This window comes from Lissotriton vulgaris, chromosome 2_2 (genome assembly GCF_964263255.1).
Source record: "Lissotriton vulgaris chromosome 2_2, aLisVul1.2, whole genome shotgun sequence".
Lineage (NCBI taxonomy): Eukaryota > Metazoa > Chordata > Amphibia > Caudata > Salamandridae > Lissotriton > Lissotriton vulgaris.
In genome coordinates this window covers 84,538,665-84,559,256 of record NC_141688.1, presented here as the reverse complement: position 1 = coordinate 84,559,256, position 20,592 = coordinate 84,538,665, and the positions used below count along the sequence as shown (strand labels likewise).

Sequence of the window (20,592 nt, the reverse complement as noted above, 5' to 3'; positions counted from 1 at the left end):
TCACTGCACCATCCCAGTTCAGAACCAGGCTATATGCAAATTAGTCTGTTCCTGTCCCAGTGCATGATGGGAACAGGGCAAACCAAACTACCAAGCCAATTCTTACACTGGGAAGGAAACAAGCTTCCGGGGACCGGTTTCTGGCATATCAGCCGTCGTCGGCCCGGCTTGCTTGAATCCTGATGGTGCAATGAGCAAGGGACTCACATCTGAGTATACCCTTCAGACATGAGCCCCTTGCTCACTGCACCATCAGGATTCAAGCAAGCCGGGCCGACGATGGCTGAAATGCCAGAAACCGGTCCCCGGAAGCTTGTCTCCTTTCTGGTGAAGAATTGGCTTGGTAGTTTAGTCTGCCCTGTTCCCATGATGCACTGGGCCAGGGACAGACTGATTTGCATATAGCCAGGTTCTGAGCTGGGATGGTGCAGTGAGAAATAACGGTGATGGATCAAGCCCTGATCTTTGGACTGGGTAAGAGTGGTCTGCTTAATTCAGACACTCTGTTCATCACCACCCCCTTTTCTGAACTGATTATGGTAATAGCATTCATCTTTGCATTCCAGCACATTAAGAATTCAGCATCACAGTTTCTAGCTGTGGTGAACCTTCGGCCACATGTGAGTGATTTACGCCTCCACTGATGAGGCAAGATAATTACATCTTAAGGACCCAGTATGATTTACTGCGCACATAGACACCCTTCTTTTAACCTGCCAAATATTACATATTCGAATCTACTGCCACAGCTCAGATTAGCGTCAAACGAGCTGTTGTAGGTTTATCATGTGTGGTGATCTCAACAAGTACTCCATACAATCTTTGTCATGGCTGCCCCACCTCTTCTATGAATTTTAATGAATTCACCTTAGTTTCCAGTGACCGGTGATGTTCAGGATGAGCCCACAATTCTGACTCTGAACCAACGAGGCCAACATTCCCTCTCTAATGGGTCAGGAATACATGTTGAGGGTATAAGATTATATGCTTAAAAAAATGAAAAACCACAAAAACAAGCAGCACCGGAGTGCTGAGTGTACAAAGGCACGAGACAGAGAGAACATGTGAGAGTGCACAGAGCCGAGACAAGCGTGGCAGACATTAGCCAATGAGGGTTGTGATATGGGATGAACCAATAATCAACATCTGGATGTTCTGAAGGGCAGGTATGTAATAGGTGCTCAATGTGCTCTTGACCTAGCTGAGAAGTGTTCTAAAAGGCAGGCCATCAAACAAAAGCAGAGCCTGACAGCAGTCAGACTGATCACACTCACTTTTAGCATAAGGGCAATATAAAAACGGACGACTGCCAATTAATACCTATATCTGAGCAATCTATCAGTCGGCAATGGAGGTCTGACATAGCCATAATAACTACTCAAACATTTTCTTATATGGCTCAGTTATATAATTTAAAAAAAAAAAAAAAAAAAAGGAAAGGCAAGCAGCAGCTACCAACTAACTGAGATAAATCAGTAGCACTTATGAATTTCAGCAGAGCAAATAACGTGTTATAGGGGTTAGTAATGTAAAATCACTGCTGAGTAATAGAAATTAAGGAGGTGCAGCCTTAGCCAACATAGTAATATACAATACTCCAAATTCCTCCACGTAAAACGGAGGGAAATTAAGCAAACTTAATCCAGACAGGAAAGCAGACTTCCCCCAATGGAAGGTGAAACAGTCATTTCGTTTTCAAATGAAACTCCCTCTACAGAAATTGGTCCAGTTCAACGTTTGATCAAGGAGTGAGTGGGTGGGTGGATGTCTCTAGGGCAGTAGAGATGTAGTGCTTTTGTGCCTTAAACAATGGAGAAGTAAACCAATATTTCATACTAACACCCACTCCTCAACACCATTAGATTTGAGAATAACCAGAGATTTAAAGTAAAAACACACACGTACGCAAACTCCAGATTTCATGTGTAGATCCCAAAGAGGCGGAAATAACGTACACGTGCGAAGGCTACCAATAGGCAGCTTAGGTACTTAATAGTGAAGGCCAAGGTTAGTCACCATATTAATGTAGTGTAAACATCAAAATTGAATGATGTAGTGGTGGATGGGATGCTCATAGAGGCAATGTTGAGATACACTGATGCAAGCATCCAAAACCTAGTGTTTGAGTGATCACAATTTCAGCATCACAAGGCATAGAGTGCAGGTGTGCAAAAAAGAGCACAATTAATAATTCTATGAATGTCTTTAGTGTCACTGACTCAATCCTCTGCAAGAGAAACTCTTACATCTTCCTTAACATTGAGCACAGGTAGTTCTCTTACAGTTCTCAAAATAATCTCTAGTTCATGAAATGGAAAGCTAGTCGGGTAGAAGATATAAATGTGCAACACAAAAGAGCTATTTTAGGCAGGGAGAGTATCTCTCCAAGCTGTATACGTTCGTCCACGTTGCTGAGCATCACACACCAACCACTCTTTTGAAGGGAACAGCAACGGCGCACAGGTCAGAAGGCACTTCTTGTTAACAGTCCAGGGAAAGATTTCCTACTGCTTCTTCTTGTGCAGTCTCGCAATTCTGAGGTTGGAATGATTTTGAACTGGGATTTTACTTCCTTTTAAAGCCTTGAGAGAAACAAGAACTTGAATGGGACGCTATCACATGCTGGCTTCGGCCACTTCCTACGCAGCAACTCTGACATTGAGCCCATTCTTCTAGCGTCACAGCTTGAACACAAACTTTGTTCAGCTACGGGTACTTCACCAGCACCTACGATTCTGCTTTAAGAAGAAAGGCTTAGCCAATCGAAAAAGGGAAGGGGTGCTTTCATAACCTGGTCTCCATTGTAACAACGGATTTTACCCTTTGGTTGCTGGAATCTTCACAAAACCTTGGGCACCGCAAGAGAACGCTTCGACTGTGCATGTCAAGATATCCATTGCATCTGTTCATGCTGGTGACCCATAGAACAAAGTCTTCAGATTCACCTCCGGTTCACTACTGGACGCTGCAGGAGCCGTTTTCCCCATAGCAGCAGGAGCAAGAAAGAGCTGCCGCTGGCTTCGGAGGGATGAGGTCTAGGTCCTCATCATCTGGAATTTCATCGAGGTGGTACCCGTCCTGAAGCAGCTGCCGGTTCAGATCCTGGCTCACCTGCTGGCATGGGAGATAATAAAGAGTAAGTTAGTGGTTCACTACATCCAGGGGAAGCACAAGAGAAGAGCTAAATCAGTCTGGACATAAGGAGGCGTGACTTATAATATGCCACCGGCACTATCAATGACACTCGAGTGGCCTCTATGCATGCCAATGGCACCACTTGTGCCCTTCTGTCAATTCTGGACTAATTTCACACACCACTGAAGTCAGAACCCATCAAAAGTGTATGTCAAAATGTGAAAACCTTGATAGCGGAAGGAGATTAAAAATCAACAGAAAGAAATAGTACCCGCAAGAGAAACACAGCCAGAGGTAGCTCGTGCTTCCAATGCAAACTTTGCTTCAGACTCCTTTTTGTTTTTAATGCTATCATGGCAGTAACACACACCTGGAGCAGGGCTGGAGATTACATACAATGTGAAAGTAGTACAGCCACAAATCACTGCAAAACGACATGTCTAGATTGCACTCCTCCCTTGCATCTGAAAGCAGAGCTGGACTGCTCCTAAGCAACCCTTAGCTTTCTTTGCCGATTGGTAACAGTTTAATGCATTAAACCATCCATCCGGATATGTCAGCTTTGAAGTAGCAGTACACTCACAGGTCACATGGTAGCCAGAATTCACCTGACACCATGATCCACCAAAGTCCGATGTATGAATCGGTGCATTCTGAAGGCGAGGGAAATGGTATGAAAACCTCCAGATGCATATTTTGCATTAAATCACATTTGGAAGGCAGCTTATCCGTTCTCAGGGCTACTTTAGCTTGAGAACTCCGATACAGATGTTTAAGGAGTATTAGCACATACAGTACCCACGGATTCCCCAAGAAGCACTAAATAAAACGTTAAATAAGAACTGAATACTTAGTTTAAAAAAAAAAAAAAACATTTGTTACATATTTCTTGATAAAACGCTTTTTCTATTATGGACAATGGGAATCCCTGTACCAGAGGTCCCCCAGGTTTGTACTCCCTATGATTTGACATTAACTTAATCTATTACTGACCTCTGCCGCTTTTGAATTTAAGCAAGCTATAGTGATTCCACTTCTGAAAAGAAGCGAATGTCAGCCCCACTGGCAGAGGCTATTTTTAGCCCAAGATCTTGAATAAAAAGATTTGTAGTAAGCATCCTAGAAGGTTCTAAAGCTTTAAATCCGGTAAAGTGCCAGTTTTTGCCTGATTCTGTGTCAAAGAAGCACCAGCGCCATAATCCCTTTAGATCTCACTGGAGCATTAGGCACTGAGACCCCTGTATCCTTAGCAATGCCTTGCAATCTCTGCTGATTAGATTACACATGCTAAACTAGCCATGATCCTTTAACACTGGCCAGCAACATTCTTCTCCCCCCCCCCACCCGTTTTCTTCGATCACATTGTGTGCCCTTGAACTGTGAAGTCCCTCACAGTTTCTCATTAAGCACTACATTGTTTAATGCTTACCTCATCCCTCTGGCTATCTTTGTTCCATCCTTTTGGCTTCTCCTTAACTATGGTGCATAGCTGAATTCAGATGAGCAGGGAGAACATGAGGCAATGTTTCACAAGTGCCTATTGGCAGGAGCATACTGGATGTCGACTAACCTTCGGACGCATAGCTTGAACAAAGCAGACTTCTTTGGGTAACCAGCTTTCAGTATGGAAATCTATCAGGTGGTCTACAGAGGAGTAAAGTGAGGGAGGTCAAATGTAGGACTACTGGGAAACTCCTAGTCCTAGAAGAGCAGGGAGGTGGAAGATTCCCTTTTAGACTTCCCTGGCTCTATACACAGAAGACCTGTGTACCCCGGAGGAGCAGTCAAGGAGTGGCTGGAAAGGCTACCTATAGTTAAGCGCTCAGAAGAGGAGAAAAACAAACTTAGATTAGGTGATTATTCATGGGGAAGTTAGGCAGAATATAGATAAGAGCATAATAGGGAAGGTAGCGGGCTCAGATAGGTTCCTTAATGAATTTTATATGGCCCTCGGGGATGTCATCACCCAGTTTTATGAGGATTTTAAAAGAAGGTGCCCCTCTACCCACGTCTTGGGAGGAGGCCACTGTCACTTTGATTTTTAAGTCGGACGAGGATCCTACATTGTGTGATTTGTATAGACCCATTTCTCTCCTTAACTGCGTTTAGAAGTTCTATGCAAACCTACTGGCTAACAGATGGAGTAAGGTGATGGGAGGGATTTTACTAGAGGATCAGAAGGGTTTTATGAAAGGGCGATACATGCATGAATTCACCCATCAATTAATAGGAGCTATAAATCTTGCTGTGGCAAATAAGGCGCCACTTGTCGTCATCACGCTGGATGACACCAAAGCTTAGACCGTGTGAACTGGCAACATTTGCACACACTTTTAGGGCCCTATAACTAGAAGGACAAGTTCTGTGGGATGATACAGGAGATTTCCACGCCACCCTTGGCAAGAATCGTGCTAAATGGCAATTTAACGGCAGACTTTCATATAACAAGAGGGAGTAGGCAGAGTTGACCCCTCTCTCTGCTACTATTTACCCTGTATAGCCAGTATAACCATCCTGTAGCCTGTAAGATTAGAAAGACATAAGGCCCTTTATGAGCAGCCTTTGGGTAAATAAACTCTTTATATGATGATAGAAAGTGTCCTGATAGGAGGCAAATACATCAAAAACAGAAATCACAGTGTGTAATATGGAACTAGAAATCGGTCTTATGACAAGAGCATTGAAATACTTGGGCATCAGGTTTAGTCAAAATCTGGATAAAATAGCGGAATTAACGTTCAACTGGATAATGGTGGAAACCAATAGCCTTTTACTGAGCTGGTCACATTTACCATGAATGCTGTTTGGTAGAGCGAATTTAATAAATATGTCTGTACTCCCCAAATTCACTTTTATTTTTTATGCCTTACTGCTACACTTTAGGAAATCCTGGCTACAAAAAATGACATGGGAGAATCAACTCCTTTATCTGGGCTTCCAAGGGCTCAATTAAAAAAACTGGGTAGAAAACTCGTTAAAGGACGCATCGCGCTGCCAGATTTTCAATTCTATGCCTGGGCCTTTCAGCCTAAAAACGTTAGCTCCCTGCTGACTGATTTGAGTGACGCTGGAGGTAATCACTGGTGGAAGGCAATGGTGAAGGAGGTAAAGGATGGGAGAGATTATGTTTTTGTATACGTTTGATGATGTGTTACATCAAAAAGGTGAGATTAAAAGTGCTACAGGCGGCGGCATTGCTCTGGGCACAGATTATTCAAGCAACTAATTTGCCGTATTACAGTAGGTTTGCCCCAATATGGGATTCCCCAGGAACTCTTCAGTGTCTGGAGGATAGAATGGCAATTGGGTTGAAAGAAGCGGGAATACTAACATTGGGGTCAGCTGCTCTAGGCCGAGAAACTCTGCTCTTGGGCAGAGTTACAGGCAATGACCAGGGGATCCACCTCCAAATTTAAATTCTATCATCTGATATATTTGTGCCCGGGCCTGGGGGGGGAGGGGGGGGGGGGGGGGTGGAAGAGTGGCACAACTGGGAGAGCTTTTGGTGAACACGCCTCAGCGAAAGCAGGAGGTTATCAGGATGGTATTGGTTAATACTGGACATCATGGATGGAGACTTCTGCCTGCCTGGGACGCTATGGGGAGAACATCTCGTGAATTTGCAGATCAAGGACATGAGGCAAGTATCTATGCGCCTTCTTTATAGTATGGTAAAACCTGCCTTTCTGAGAAGGAATAATTTGTTCTCCCTTCACAGAGACTTCTGGATGCCTAGGAGAATGGCCAAGCTGCAAGACGTGGAGGAAGCCTAGTGTAGGAAATGCGGGCTGCGTGACCTATCCTGGTATTCAGCAATTTTGAGAAGAAATTGGTAAAGTACTGAACGTTATATTCCCTTGCAGCTTTGAGGTAAGCCTGAGATAATCATTTGTGGATGCTCATCAGGGCCAGAAAAGTACCCCAGGGAAACTACAGCAAGTTGTTTTATTTAATCTTACTAGGGAGAAGAGAAATTTGTAAGCAGTGGATATCTACCTCTTGCCCTTCTAAGGCCAAATGGCTGCGCTCCGTTGCACATGTATGCAAGATGGACAGGAACTGTGCTTATATAAAAAGATCTTGAATGTGGGCCCCCTTGGTAACTTGGCTAGAAGGAGAGGAGGGGTGGGCATCAGGGAGGGGGGGGGGATAGGGGGTGGGGGGGGGGAGAGCAGCCAACGGTATGATAGGTGGGAGCACAGAGTTATTCAGCTCCTCTCTTGGTCCAATGATTAAACCAAATGGGTTCTCAGATACTATATCGGGCGAGGTCTGGCCCAGAAGGTCAGAACCCTCTTCCTCAACTGAAAATCCTGGCTCTCTCATCGGTGGTATGGATAAAAGGGTAAACGGAGAGTAAGTTTGGTCCGTCAGAAGTGACAGAAGTGAGTGTGCGAAATAAGGACCCAAAAAAAAATAATCATGAGGCCTCCAAATTTTGCCTTAGTTCTCACCACTACTAGTTCCTTAATGAACATCAGGGTTGCAAGCGACAATAGTCAAAACTTTCTCCCCACGTCGGTAAGATCACCTGCTTCACCCTTCTCAGAAGCCTTAAAAAGATGTTATCATTTGTCCTTGGGAGAGAAAAACAATTGGTGGTCTGGGCCTTCGTATCAGCTTTAGTGGAATATATCAATCCCATTCTACTTGCCCTTCCCAAATACCTACCACATGTTGCAACATTTGACGTTTTAAAATATATTGACAGACTCTTTATTTCCCATTCTTTATTTTAAGAATACAATTTCATTTTGTTTTAGTATTAATAAGTACTGTAGTTCCACTGCATACAAAACGAATCATCTTCCTGAATATGCAGTCTTAGTAGAAGTATTCACCTTCAATAAGAACAAGTATACCTTCCAGGCGGCCCTAGTGGCTATACTTTACCACTGCAGAAATGTGGAGTTCAGATTCAGTTTTGACATTTAAAATGGAACACTGTGCCTTTGACCTGAAAGAGCAGGCATTCCATTCTTGCAATCTTCAATGAAGGGAAGATGTAACACAGAATATCGGATTATATTTTTCTTTTGCAACAATGCGGGCACATCTTCAATTTACCAAAATCCGAGGATTAAATGGTACAGGTCTAAAGTAGCATGCCAAAATAATTTCAAGCAGATTAGTAGTTAATTCCCCGAGAGCCACACACGAACATTCTCTGCAAATGAAAATATTGCATTTCCTTTTGCAAACAGTGGCAAATAGAACATCCTGAAGTGTTCTCCAAATGGATGTCAGTAGATCGAGGGAGCCAGAGGATAGATAAATCAAGCCCGTGCGCATCACCCAAAACTATACTCCATTGCTTCACTGAACGAGAATAGAGAACCCACTTTATCTCTCTTGTGAGATCAGGAACAGCTGTAGTGCGGTCTATGAGGACAAGCATGATCCCCTCCCCCCCACCCCACCCCCCCTTGAATAGTTGAGAAACGTCACATTTGCTTTAATTGCAAGCGTAAGTCACAAAAAATAAAGAAAAAGTGCTAGCCAAATGCTTGCAACAAAAATGCATTATTTGTGGATGGGTGTCGATATAAGATCAGGCAAAATACCGTCACTCACAGTACAAGACAGCTAATGGCAGAACAGAAGTGGGCTGATACATTGACACCTTCTCTATGCTGTCATAAACTGAAGCAAAACGTGGATAAAAGTTGAACAGGGCAGATATATAGCCCAGCGGCAGTTGCCACAGGGTAGTTCTAGGTAGGATTGTGTTGCCATCGGAAATGTCTTGTTTGTGTTGCTAACAACTTTGGCGTGGTTTGACGAATCTCCATTAAACTTTCCAAAGAAGTGCTACTTTTTGACTAGTTTGCATATGGAAAGTTGTGGGGTGAACTGTCAAAGGGGTGCTGAGAAAAAAGCGGAGGGGTTTTCCCCATTCATTTTTCCATAGGAACTTTAAACACAGCAACAGCTGAATGGATTTACACCAAATGTATCTAGGTCCATAAAGAGTGCTTTTTGCATTCTGGTGCAAATCCGCTCAGTAGTTTTGGAAAAATTAAGGTCAACAAAATTGTATACATCATGCTGTGAAGGATCCGCACAGCCAACAGATCTCACCACCTCAACCAGGAAGGGGGAGCAGCCATCTTAGGACTCAGAAGCAGTATAGGGATCCCCTGACTCTCGCCTAGTGGTGGGGGGCACCAGGCCAAAAATATTTTTTATTATGTATTTGTTTAAATTGCCGCAAATTCGGGATACAATAAAAAAAAATGTAAAGTGCCAATTTCAATCTCCCCACCCCTCTGATGGGCCTGGGCCAAGGGAGAGAGTGGGGAGACAATGTATATTTATGGGGAAGTTGGGCACATGGCCCACCTCCCCAAGCCTCCAAGAGCCCGGGCCCGCAATTTAAATTAAGGCGACAGGGCTGCACAGTCCAGCCTCCCTGAGCCTTACATTGGCCTCGGGACCAGACAGGAGCCCAAAGCTGCTACCACCCACTGGAATAACAAGACATTTCCCTGCCCGTGTTTTTGGGCGGGAAAATGCTTTGAATTGCTCCCACCCTGCGGGAGCAAAACAAAACTGGCCCACAGGGTTGGAGTAATCCGGTCTTTCGTACTGGGTGCAAGCAGGGGAGGGGGCCCTGGACCTCCCCCCGCAACTCCTAATGAGGCACGCACTGTGGGGTACCCAGGAAAAACGTGATCTAACCTTGCGTGGTGCAAAAAGAAGGATGCAGGAAACCATCATCTTAGAAGGCTAGGGAAACCTCCATCCACAATGAAAAACGTTCCCGCTGCTAAAAAGGCCTTTATTACGATTGTGCCCATCGCTGCACAGATAAAGTAAACTGTAAGAAAAGTGAAGGCATTAAAGAAGTCTTCTTGTAGTTCAGCAACCAACTCAACTGCAGCACCTAAGCAGCTGCCCTAGGTTGTACTTTTCACACACTCAAGCAATGCTTTTTGGAACCAGTTCTTTTGCAGAGGATTGGAAAGGACTGACACACAAGTTACCAGTTAATTAAAAACGATTTCAAACTTGGGCTGTTAATGAGGGGTTTCATTTGGACGTTACCAGGGCACAATAGAAAAGAGTGATACAAGGTATGTTTAAAATTCCATCTATGGAAGTGTTTTGTGAAGGTTTACAATAATTATGTGACAACAAATCATTCAAAGAGGAACACCTTTATTGGCCCCTAAAGAAAATCTCTTGGCGTCGCCATACCCAAATCAGAGAGAATGGATATTAGAATAGCTCACCTTAACCACAACTGCTTATATTGATTGAATCTATGAAGATTTTCTAGGAGGGAGGCAGTGATGCTTCTAAAATAGGATAGCACTTGTCACTCGAACATGTCTCGGATTAATCAGTGTTATTACCCTGCCCTGGAATTACAGTTACTGGGGGTCCTGGCAAATTTGGTGATGGAGATTATAAATTTTTATGAAATAAAATGCATGAATTGGTGTTCTCCCGCCAATTCCTTATGTTTCCGCCAAGTCTTTCGAGTGGAAATTTCAGCTGTTTTCAGGAGCAAAATCTAAGTGTGAAAAACAAAAACTGGAAATTACTATGAGCCCCTGTAGCATCCACTAGTGGGCCATAAGAATTTACGGGCAGCTTGTAATCCGAGACATACGTTTGCATTGGCCTCCATTTACTGGTAACTTTTTTTATACTTGTAGCCATTTATAGATCTTGAAGAGCGTTCACCATGATGCTAGCTTTTTCTATATACTGTAAAGGAAATAAAGAGCTATTCCGTGGATGGGTTTTGCATATCTTCTTTGTATGCAGGGTAAATCTATAATCTGACTGCATGAGTAGGCATCCTGAAAGTCGATGTAGACTAACCACTGATAGCATTTCTAGGATATGAACAACACTGAGTGACTTTCATTTCTCCATCCTGCAAAATCTTTTCAGCACTGATCTAGAAAGGAGGCCCTTTTTGAGGATTATAAATCTCCAAACCTCGTTCGCTCTTTGGTCTCTAAAGTGTCCATCTTTTCGTACTGCGGAAAAACATTATTGAAACATGCCCAGGTAGAACAGGTTATGATAAGGGGGTGGTGACAGAAGGTCTCGTCTAAGTTTATCTCCCTCCACGTTTTCATGAAGTCTCATACCAGCCTTAAGCTAGGGAATGCTTTGCAAACTATTCATCATCAAACAGATTATGTGTGGGGTGGATCGGTGCTGGTGGTCTAGGAAACTAGGTTGTAGCCCTTCTGGCCATACTGGGGCTAATGTGTAGCTGCAACATTTCTCGCAAAGCCATGAAAGCATCTAAACTATTAAGAGAATAGTTTTATTGAAGCAGGCAGGCCTAAAGTTATATAGGTGGCTCAGATGGTCTTAACTTTTTCCAAGGATTAATCAATGTATCATCCAAACAGCCTTGGCCCAATAAACAAAGGCAGATATGGATTGGCTGCACATTCCCATCAAGTAAATAAAGCATCAAATTCTGACTTTCACGTGTCATTAGCGTAGTAGGGTCACTTCGTTCAGAAAATGTAATCTTAGCTATCTTTTTGCTCACTGCAGGGACCAAACTAAGTGTGTGACCAAGAAGGTGCTACCCAATATCTCCAGGAGTCTGGGTACTGTTACAGGGATTACATTTAGTCTCCATTTTAGTTTTCCTTTTTAACTTAGCATCTTTTTAAGATGGTGGTTTGAACATGTTTTCATTAACACAAGAAAATGCCACGTACACATTTATTTTTGTTAGACATTGTTTTTCTGTAGTCAGCACTGTTAGTTCCAGGGACATATAGACTAGTAAATCATGTCCTTGCTTCATTATGTGCTCATAGGAGAAAACTCTTTCCTTCAGACTAAGTAAAATTGTTTTTCTGCGTCTAGCAGAATGAGATAAGGCTGGTGTTTTTTCATTTATACAGCTGCCGTTTTAAATTCGGTGAGAGGCACTTCACACCGGAGTTATCATGGAAGCTGCTGAGACCGAGAAGCAGCTTCGCAGGCCCCAACATTCATCCTGAGGAGGAAGATTGCAGCACAGGCAGATGCGTGCAAGCTTGCACACTGAAACTTTAGTGTAGTTCCTGTATCGCTGATAGGCTCTGCGCATTGGAATAACATACACTATAGATTTTACATGGGACTGAAGTCAGTATGTCTCTATTGAGTATATTAAACCTAATTGTGTGTGCCAGCTAACTCGGAGGACACCAGAAACTTTCTTGAATAAACAAGAAGGGATTAGTCTCCGACAACCGCATAAGCATGACAACTTTGTTTCCCTTAGAGTCGGAACAATATCTTCAGAGTCGTGGAAACAATAGAAAACTATTTCACTCAGTCAATCGTGCATGCTTAGTTTCTACAGAGTTGCATGGAAATAGAGAGACAGGCGTTTCAATAAAAGGGGTTTATTGAACAGTCTTATTTCTCATGAAAGAGATATGAACTGCTACAATTGTTAGACAGAATGCAAAGTATAATGAGTACAGTGTAAACAGTAATGTAAATTAATACTGTAATAGCATTGTCTGTTGCTATGACATATAAAAATACATACATAAATAACACAGGCTAAAATACTCAACTGGTGCTTCTAAAATAATAGTACCCCAGTGTACCTAACCGATGTCTAGTACGAGGGAAGAAGTAGGTGCTGCCTTAGCATAGGTTTTAGTTCTGCCAAGAAAGGCCAAAGGTTTCTCTAGGTTCTAATCAGCTCCATACCTTAGAATGAGAGGTTGGGATCTCTTTCTCGGGACTCGATGTCCCAACACCCCGCAAGAGGAGTCAGAAACACTGGAGCTGGATTCTCGGCATGAGGATTACAGAGTCTAGTCAGTGCGTCAGCTGGGGAGCTGGCTTCCTTCGATACTTGCTGTGGCGAGCTGCGTCATGCAAGTAGGTAGTCTAACTGCACCGAACCACACCGTGCTTTGCCATAGCAAGTGAAAGTATATTTATACCTTGAAGGTGTTTAGGAATGCCAGTAATGACGTAAGAGTTGGGCATATGAGCGTCATGAGTGAACCCCTAAGGAATAGATGTTCATGCACAATAAATGAGTTATTGGAGAAATCAATATCCAAGCAAGGGGAAGTCCCTAACGGCTTAAGAGTCTGGTTTTCCAAGAACTCATGACGTAGATGAACGGATGGCAGTAGTCATGCCTGTATTTGGGTAGCATGGACTATGCCTAAAAAAGGACTGGATTTCTATACCTATATAAGGGTAATGTGGATCATACCTATATAAGGGCATGAATCGGAAAATTCATACGGAATCTAAATCGATACACAACAAAATGGAGTGCATTTGTAGATGCACTGATGCCAGCTTCCGGAGACATTATACCAAGGTATCAAGTTAAATCATTCCACGGGGTCAGACAGAAGGGTACTCCAACCAAGCTCTCGCTACTGTAGGGATATTAGTGCTAGATAGCAGTAACATTAGGAACAATTTATAGTTGAATTGTTTGTTTTTCACCAATCTAATAATACTTATAACAATGATGTGTCTCATCTATTTTACAATCGTAGTTCATGTTTTATTTACAAGTGTTAAAACACTTGAGAAGAAAACAAGTTACTTACCTGCAACTGTAGTTCTCCAGTATTGGAAGCTTTCATAGATTCACATGCCTGAATCATTCCCCGTGGTCGAGACAGGAGTCTCCGGTACATAAAAAAGCAATGCTTAGTAGTATAGCAAACTGAAAGGAGGCCTAGGCCCATTTCCCTAATGCAACCCATAACCTTCGTTATGTAAAAGAGACCAAACTTGTCCCTGAACCAATCCGAGCTTCTCACCCTCTAGAACACTCCTGAGAGAACCTCTTGCCCCTCAGATTTTTGTGCACTTGTGCCATAAACACCTTTTGTGCTAAATCCGAGATGAGCCTCTCAGGGGAGGAGGGTGGGTAGTATGTGAATCTATGAAAGCTTCCAATACTGGAGAACTACAGGTAAGTAACTTGTTTTCTTACTCCAGTATTGGAGCTTTCATAGATTCACATGCCTGACTCAGAATAGCGAGCAGTAGAATAAAGAAAATTTTTTTTTGGGACCAAATGCAGATCTAGTATATTTATATAAGACATCATCTATCGATCTATCTATCTATCTATCTATACATATTGAACATGGAATTCAGTATATTAGTATTGTAACCTCTCTTACCAAACATAACAATAAAAAAATGTGCATCTGTAACCAAGAAACAAGGACGGAGGGATGTAAAAGAGGGCTCACCGTTACTGGATAAGGTTCTCAGCACTGCTTCTCCCAGCGCCATATCTCTCTCTGCGGCTGCATCCAAACAGTAATGCCTGGTGAAGGTGTGTGCACTCATCCAGGTCGCTGCCCTGCAGATATCCTGGATCGGTACTCCTGCAAACAAAGCAGTGGAGGTGGACACTGTTCTTGTCGAATTGGCATAAACTCGTGGATTCAGGGGCTTTCCAGCTACCTGAGCACAATACTCTATCGCACTGGAAATCCATCTGGCAATTCCTCTTTTTGAGAAAGGGAAGCCCTTCCTGGGTGTGCTGAAGACTTGAGGAAGGGTCTAGTCTTCTGTAAATGGAATTTGAGACAGCGTTGGACATCCAGCGAGTGGAGAGCTCTTTCCGCCGCTGTTGGTGGTTGAGGAAAGAACCGTTTGAGAATTAGTGGCTCATTCAAATGAAAGTCAGTTGGCATCAGTTCTGAGTATCATTCTGTCCTCCTTAAATTGTAAGAAAGGGTCTTGAATCGTGAGAGCCTGTAATTCCCCCACTCTCCTGGCTGAAGTGAGCGCGATGAGAAGCACCACTTTCCACGATAGGAATTTAAGATCTGCCCTGTGTATTGGCTCGAAGGGCTGTTTCATTAATTGAGAAAGAACAATGTTCAAGTGCCAGAGAGGTGGTGGAGGCTTTACTGGAGGAAAAACCCAGAACAATCCCTTCATGAATTGTTTGATGACTCTTGCCGACCACAGAGATGGTCCTGAGGAAGTCCTTCTGTAGCGTGATATTGCGGCTAGATGTACCTTTATAGATTCATGAGCTAAACCAGACTTGCCAAAAGAAAAATGTATGGAATAATCTCATGCGCTGCCGAATTCAGAGGATGAATGTTACATCTTTTGCACCATAAACAGAATCTCTTCCATTTCATCCTGTATGTTTTGTTCGTACTATCCGCTCTGGCCCTCAATAGGATGTCTCTGCACTCCGCTGAAATCTTCAGATGTTGAAATTCGCAGTGTTCAGGAGCCAGGCTGCTAAGTGCAGTGATTTCGGGTCCGGATGGATCACTTGTCCCGGGACATCGTCAGAAGTGACGGTATTGGCTGGAGGCGAATTGGGTGAACCTCTGACAGTAGCAGAAGCTCGATGAACCAGTGTTGCCAGGGCCATCATGGGGCTATCAGGATTATCTTGCACGGCTCCTTTTTTATCTTCGGAAGAATGCGTGGCAAGAGGGGAATTGGAGGAAAGGCGTAGGCAAAGATGCCGGACCATGCCATCAAAAACGCATTCCTCCAAGATGCCAGTTGGGGAAGCCAGCTTGTGAAGAACTGGCATTTCTTGTTCTCTGCTGTTGCGGAGAGGTCTACTGTCGTTTCCCCCCCATCTTTGGAAGATGCTGTCTAGAGTCCCTTGGTCGATCTCCCACTCAAGGCAGGTGGATTTGAGCCTGCTGAGAGTATCTGCTTTGACGTTCTGGTCTCCTGGGAGATGTTCCGCTGTTATGGATATCTTGCGTTGCAGCGCTCATTCCCATACCTTCTGGGCTTCGAGACAGGGAAAGTGATCTTGTACCTCTCGGTTTGTTTAAGTAGTGCATCGCTGTTGTGTTGTCTGTTCTTATAAATACAGCTGATCCTTGTATCCTTGGTAGGAATGCCAGCAATGCCAAGCGGACGGCTCTGAGTTCCAATAAGTTGATGTGCATTTGTTGTTTGTGCAACTTCCAGCGGCCGCGGACTTGGGGGTCCTGAAGGAACGCTCCCCAGCCTTCTAAGGATGCATCTGAAGTAATCACCAGTGGGGCTGGCTCTGTAAGGAATGAAAGACCCTGCGAGACGTTCCGCTTTTGGGTCCACCATGTTGCCGCTTGAATCATGATCGGCGTTACCTTGACTACGTCATCGAAGGATCCCTCCGCTTGATGCCATTGTAGATCTAGTTGCTCTTGCAACGGACGCATCCTTATCCTGCAGAAAGGTAGGAGGGGAATGCAAGAGGACATCGTTCCCAGTAATGTCTTGTACTTGCGTACTGAAAGACACTTTCTTCTTGTAAAGCCCTGGGATAGAGATATTATTCTCAGCTGCCTTTCCTTGGAGGGGAACGCTTTGTTTACCTCTGTGTCCAGTATTGCTCCCAAGAAGGTGATGTTTCATGTCGGCTGTAGGGATGACTTTTCTTTGTTTAAAGTCAGACCTAACCTGGCAAACAACTCCTCGCAAGCCGCTGTTGACAACAGGGCTGATGCTGCTGATGGCGTTTTGACCAACCAGTCATCTAGGTATACTTGGTGCTTCTGTTTCCTTAGAACAGCTGCCACTGGAGCCAGGCATTTTGTAAAAATTCTCTGGGCGGATTTCAGGCCGAACGGTAGTACCTTGAATTGGTAATGTTCTCCGGCTACCACGAACCAAAGGTACTGCCTGTGGGAAGGATGGATGGGGTTGTGAAAGTAAGCATCCTGTAGGTCTAATGTGGTCATATGATCTCCTGGATCTAAGAGCAGCAGTATGTCTTGAAGGGAAACCATCCTGAAAGATTGTTTCGAGATAGGTGTTTAGGGATCTGAGGTCCAAAATAGGACGCCATTGAAGAACGGTTTTCTTGACTAGAAAAAAAACGGCAATAAAATCCCCTTTCCCTCTGGGAGTTGGGTAACTGTTCTATTGCTCCCTTTCGGAGCATTGTCCGAATCTCCAGAAGCATCTAATGTAAGTGCTTGACCTCTTGATGTTTCGGCGGTGTACAAGAGGGCGTTTGTAGAAGTTCTAGAGTGTGTCCGAATTGTATTATGTTGAGGACCCATTGGTCCGTAGTTATTTGCTGCCAATTTTGGAGATAAGCAATTTTTCCACCCAGGGGAACATGTGACGTAAGAGGGATAGGTGTAGCCGGATCCTGAAGGTTGTCATTGTCATTGTGTGTTATCCTTCCCCCGACGACCTCCTCTACCTCTAGGAGTAGATTTTCTGTAGCCTCCTGTCTGACGTTGCGTATACTGCGGACGGTAGGGCTGAGATGAGTTGGAGTAAGAAGTGTATCTGCCCTGCTGGTATCCTCTTCTATAAGACGATTGGCCTCTACCTCTAGAGCCTCGAAAAGGAACCTTCCGATATTGCAGCGTTCCTAGTGATTTTGCCGTGTCAGTATCTTTTTTGATACTTTGCAGTGCCTCGTCGATATGTTTTCCGAATAAATCCTCTCCATTGAAGGGAAGTTTCAAGATTTTATTCTTGACTTCAGGCCTAAACGCTGTTGCTCTCAGCCATCCTTACCGGCGTAGGACTGCCGCTCGTCCCAAAGATCTGAAGGCCGTGGTCGCGATGTCCATCGCGCAATCAATGACTTCAGCCGAAGTCCTTTCTAATTTTTGGAAAATCCGCTTTGCCTCCTGTGCTATTAGCTTCTGGAATGCGGTCTGTGTAAGGTGAGAGGTCACACCACATATGCCTATCGTACTTGCCCAGAATGGCCAGGGCATTCGCCGCCTTAACTAGAAGGGCAGACATGGAGGAAAACCTCTTCCCCGCATTGGCCAAACGCCTACCCTCTCTGTCAGGAGGAGTCCCAATAGGAGCGGATGGATTCCTCGATTTCTGCGGAGCCGCCTGGGTTATAACTGAGTCCGGCTTGGGGTGACCTAGTAGACAAGCTGGAGTATCCAAAGGCGCTTTATATTTCTTGTCCAGTCTGGCGAGTACTGTAATCACCGTTGCTGACCTTTAGGCCCTCTTCCCATACATGACTGACAATTGGGATAGACCGAACTGCCTTGTGGTATAGCTCCTTGAAATCGTACTAGAAACATTCCGTCTTGTCAGATGACATGGTGAGCACAAAACTGTTTGTAGCTCTCTCCATTAAATTATGAAACCCCCGATGTCCTCCGGTGGTGAATCGACAGGTTTCGGTGAAGGAGACGTAGGCCACTGAATGAGATAATCGTTCCACTCCCTGCTAGGGTCAGTTATCTCTCTCTCCTCTTGTACATCATCAGTGGTCACTGGTTCTTGTTGAGACCTTGTTAGTGGTGATCTAGGCAAGGGCTCTGGTAAAATATCTCACCTTCGCACTGGCGTACTTAGAATAGAGAGTGGGTGAGGCGTAGCCACCAGTATCTCGAGAGGTATGCGGTACAGGATGCCTCTTTATAATCTTCCAGCATAAACTGTAGATCCTTTAGTAATGAAAATGGAACGCTCACCATCTCCTCCTGATACTCCTGGCGATAGTGTTGCTGGGGACTATCCGGATACCCCTCATATTCGTCCTCAGGGTCATTGGCACTTGCATGCAACTGCGACCGGCTACTGGTGTAGCCAAAAGGGCTGCCATCATCCTCCTCCTCATCTGACTCTTCCTCCTCCAACAGCTGGGATGGTACCAGAGGTGTCACTTTACTCGAGGAGGTAAGTTCCGGGGTAATTTTCCTCTTCCTGGCAAATTCCTGTTTCTCTGGGGTTTTTCCCTCATCGACGAGCCCGTCGACGAGATCGCAGTCAAAACTATGGTCGTTGACGCTGCGGTTACTGTCGTCGACGATCCCGTTGTTATGTTAGTCGGCGATCCCGTCGACAAAGTGATCGTAGCTGTTGTAACAGTCGTCGTCAAAGATCCCGGCGTCGACACCATTGTCGACGGAGATATAGCTTTAGAAGTAAGTTTTACCTCAGTTTTCGTCGACGACAACGCCATGTTCCTCGTCGACGCTCCCATAGACGATGCAGATTTTTCCAATTTTTCCTCAGGAGTTAGGAGACCGGCTTCTTGAATGAATGTTTGACCTTAGGGGGTGACTTTGAGGGCTCTGAGCTTGTCTTCTTTGTATGTTTTACCCCTGAAGCATGACCCTTGCTCTCCTTTTCTTTGCTTGCAGGAGATTTAGAGGGACTGCCCAGAAGACCCTAGAGTGGTCTTTTTAAGGGTCTTCTCAGGTCGTCCCCCTTAGGTATGAGCCTGATGAGGTCTGCTTCTTTTTGGAGATCTCCTAGAAGTTGAAGACGCCTCATCACGGTCACTAGATAGGACTTCTTTCCTGGCCTTTAGTTTTTGAAGCCATAATAAAAGCCTTCCTTCACGATCCCTCAGTGTTTTATTTGAAAAGGTACGACATACCTTACAATCCTTTGCCTGATGGTCTGGATGAAGGCAGTAGATGCAATCCTTATGACGGTCATCTGTATAGTCTTTTCTAAGAACAGGTGGCACAGGCTCTAAATAAACCTTTTTTTTCTCCTTGTCAGCCATTCCCAGGAGTTGGTGAACAAGTAGGCAGTAATCAAAATTACCAAATCAGAAGAACTCTCAAATCCAATCCAGATTGAATAGAAACTGTAGAATTTGAGCAGAACTCAAACGGTTCTTTCCTCAACCAATAACAGCGGCGGAAAGAGCTCTCCACTCGCTGGATGTCCAACGCAGTCTCAAATTCTATTTACAAAAGACTAGACCCTTCCGCAAGTCTTCACATCTTTTTGTCGCCTTCAGCGCACCCAGGAAGGACTTCCCTTTGTCAAAAAGAGGAATTGCCAGATGGATTTCCAGTTCGATAGAGTATTGTCATCAGGCAGATGGAAAGCCTCTGAATGCACAAGTTCATGCCCATTTGACAAGAGCAGTGTCCACCTCCACTGTTTGGTTTGCAGGAGTACCGATCCAGGATATCTGCAGGACAGTGTGACCTGGAAGAGTACACACACCTTCACCAGGCATTACTGCTTGGATGCAGCCGCAGAGAGAGATGTGGTGGTGGGAGAAGCAGTGTTGAGAAACCTTATACTGTAACGGAGAGCGCTCTTTTACATCCCTCTGTCCTTGTTTCTTGGTTACAGATGCACATTTTTTTTTATTGTTATGTTTGGTAAAAGAGGTTACAATACTAATATGCAGAATTCCAAGTTCAATATGTATAGATAGATGATGTCTTATGTAACTATACTAGATCTGCATTTGGTAAAAAAAATAAAAAATGTGCTTTATTCTACTGCTCGCTATTCTGGTTCAGGCGTGTGAATCTATGAAAGCTCCAATACTGGAGTAAGAAAAGAAGTTACTTACCTGTAACTGTAGTTCTCCAGTATTGGAAGCTTTCATAGATTCACATGCAACCCACCCTCCTCCCCGGAGACGCTCACCTTGGATTTAGCACAAAAGGTTTTTATGGCACAAGTGCACGAAAATCTGAGGGGCACGAAGTTCTCACAGGAGTGTTCTAGAGGGTGAGAAGCTCTGATTGGTTCAGGGACAAGTTTGGT

The 20,592-nt window shown here is 44.3% G+C and overlaps 1 protein-coding gene across 2 annotated transcripts in view; it reads right to left on the bottom strand.

Moving 5' to 3' along the window:
* Nucleotides 1–828: 828 nt before the first annotated feature.
* FAM219B (family with sequence similarity 219 member B) overlaps nt 829–20,592 on the bottom strand; it is a 141,210-nt gene continuing 121,446 nt past the window's right edge. Inside the window, exon 6 of one of the 2 annotated variants that reach the window (XM_086959327.1) lies at nt 829–3,114. In XM_086959327.1, the coding sequence (XP_086815453.1) occupies nt 2,956–3,114 (159 nt within the window). In that variant the 3' untranslated portion in view covers nt 829–2,955. The remainder of the gene's footprint in view (nt 3,115–20,592) is intronic. The other variant, XM_086959328.1, reaches the window with a different exon arrangement.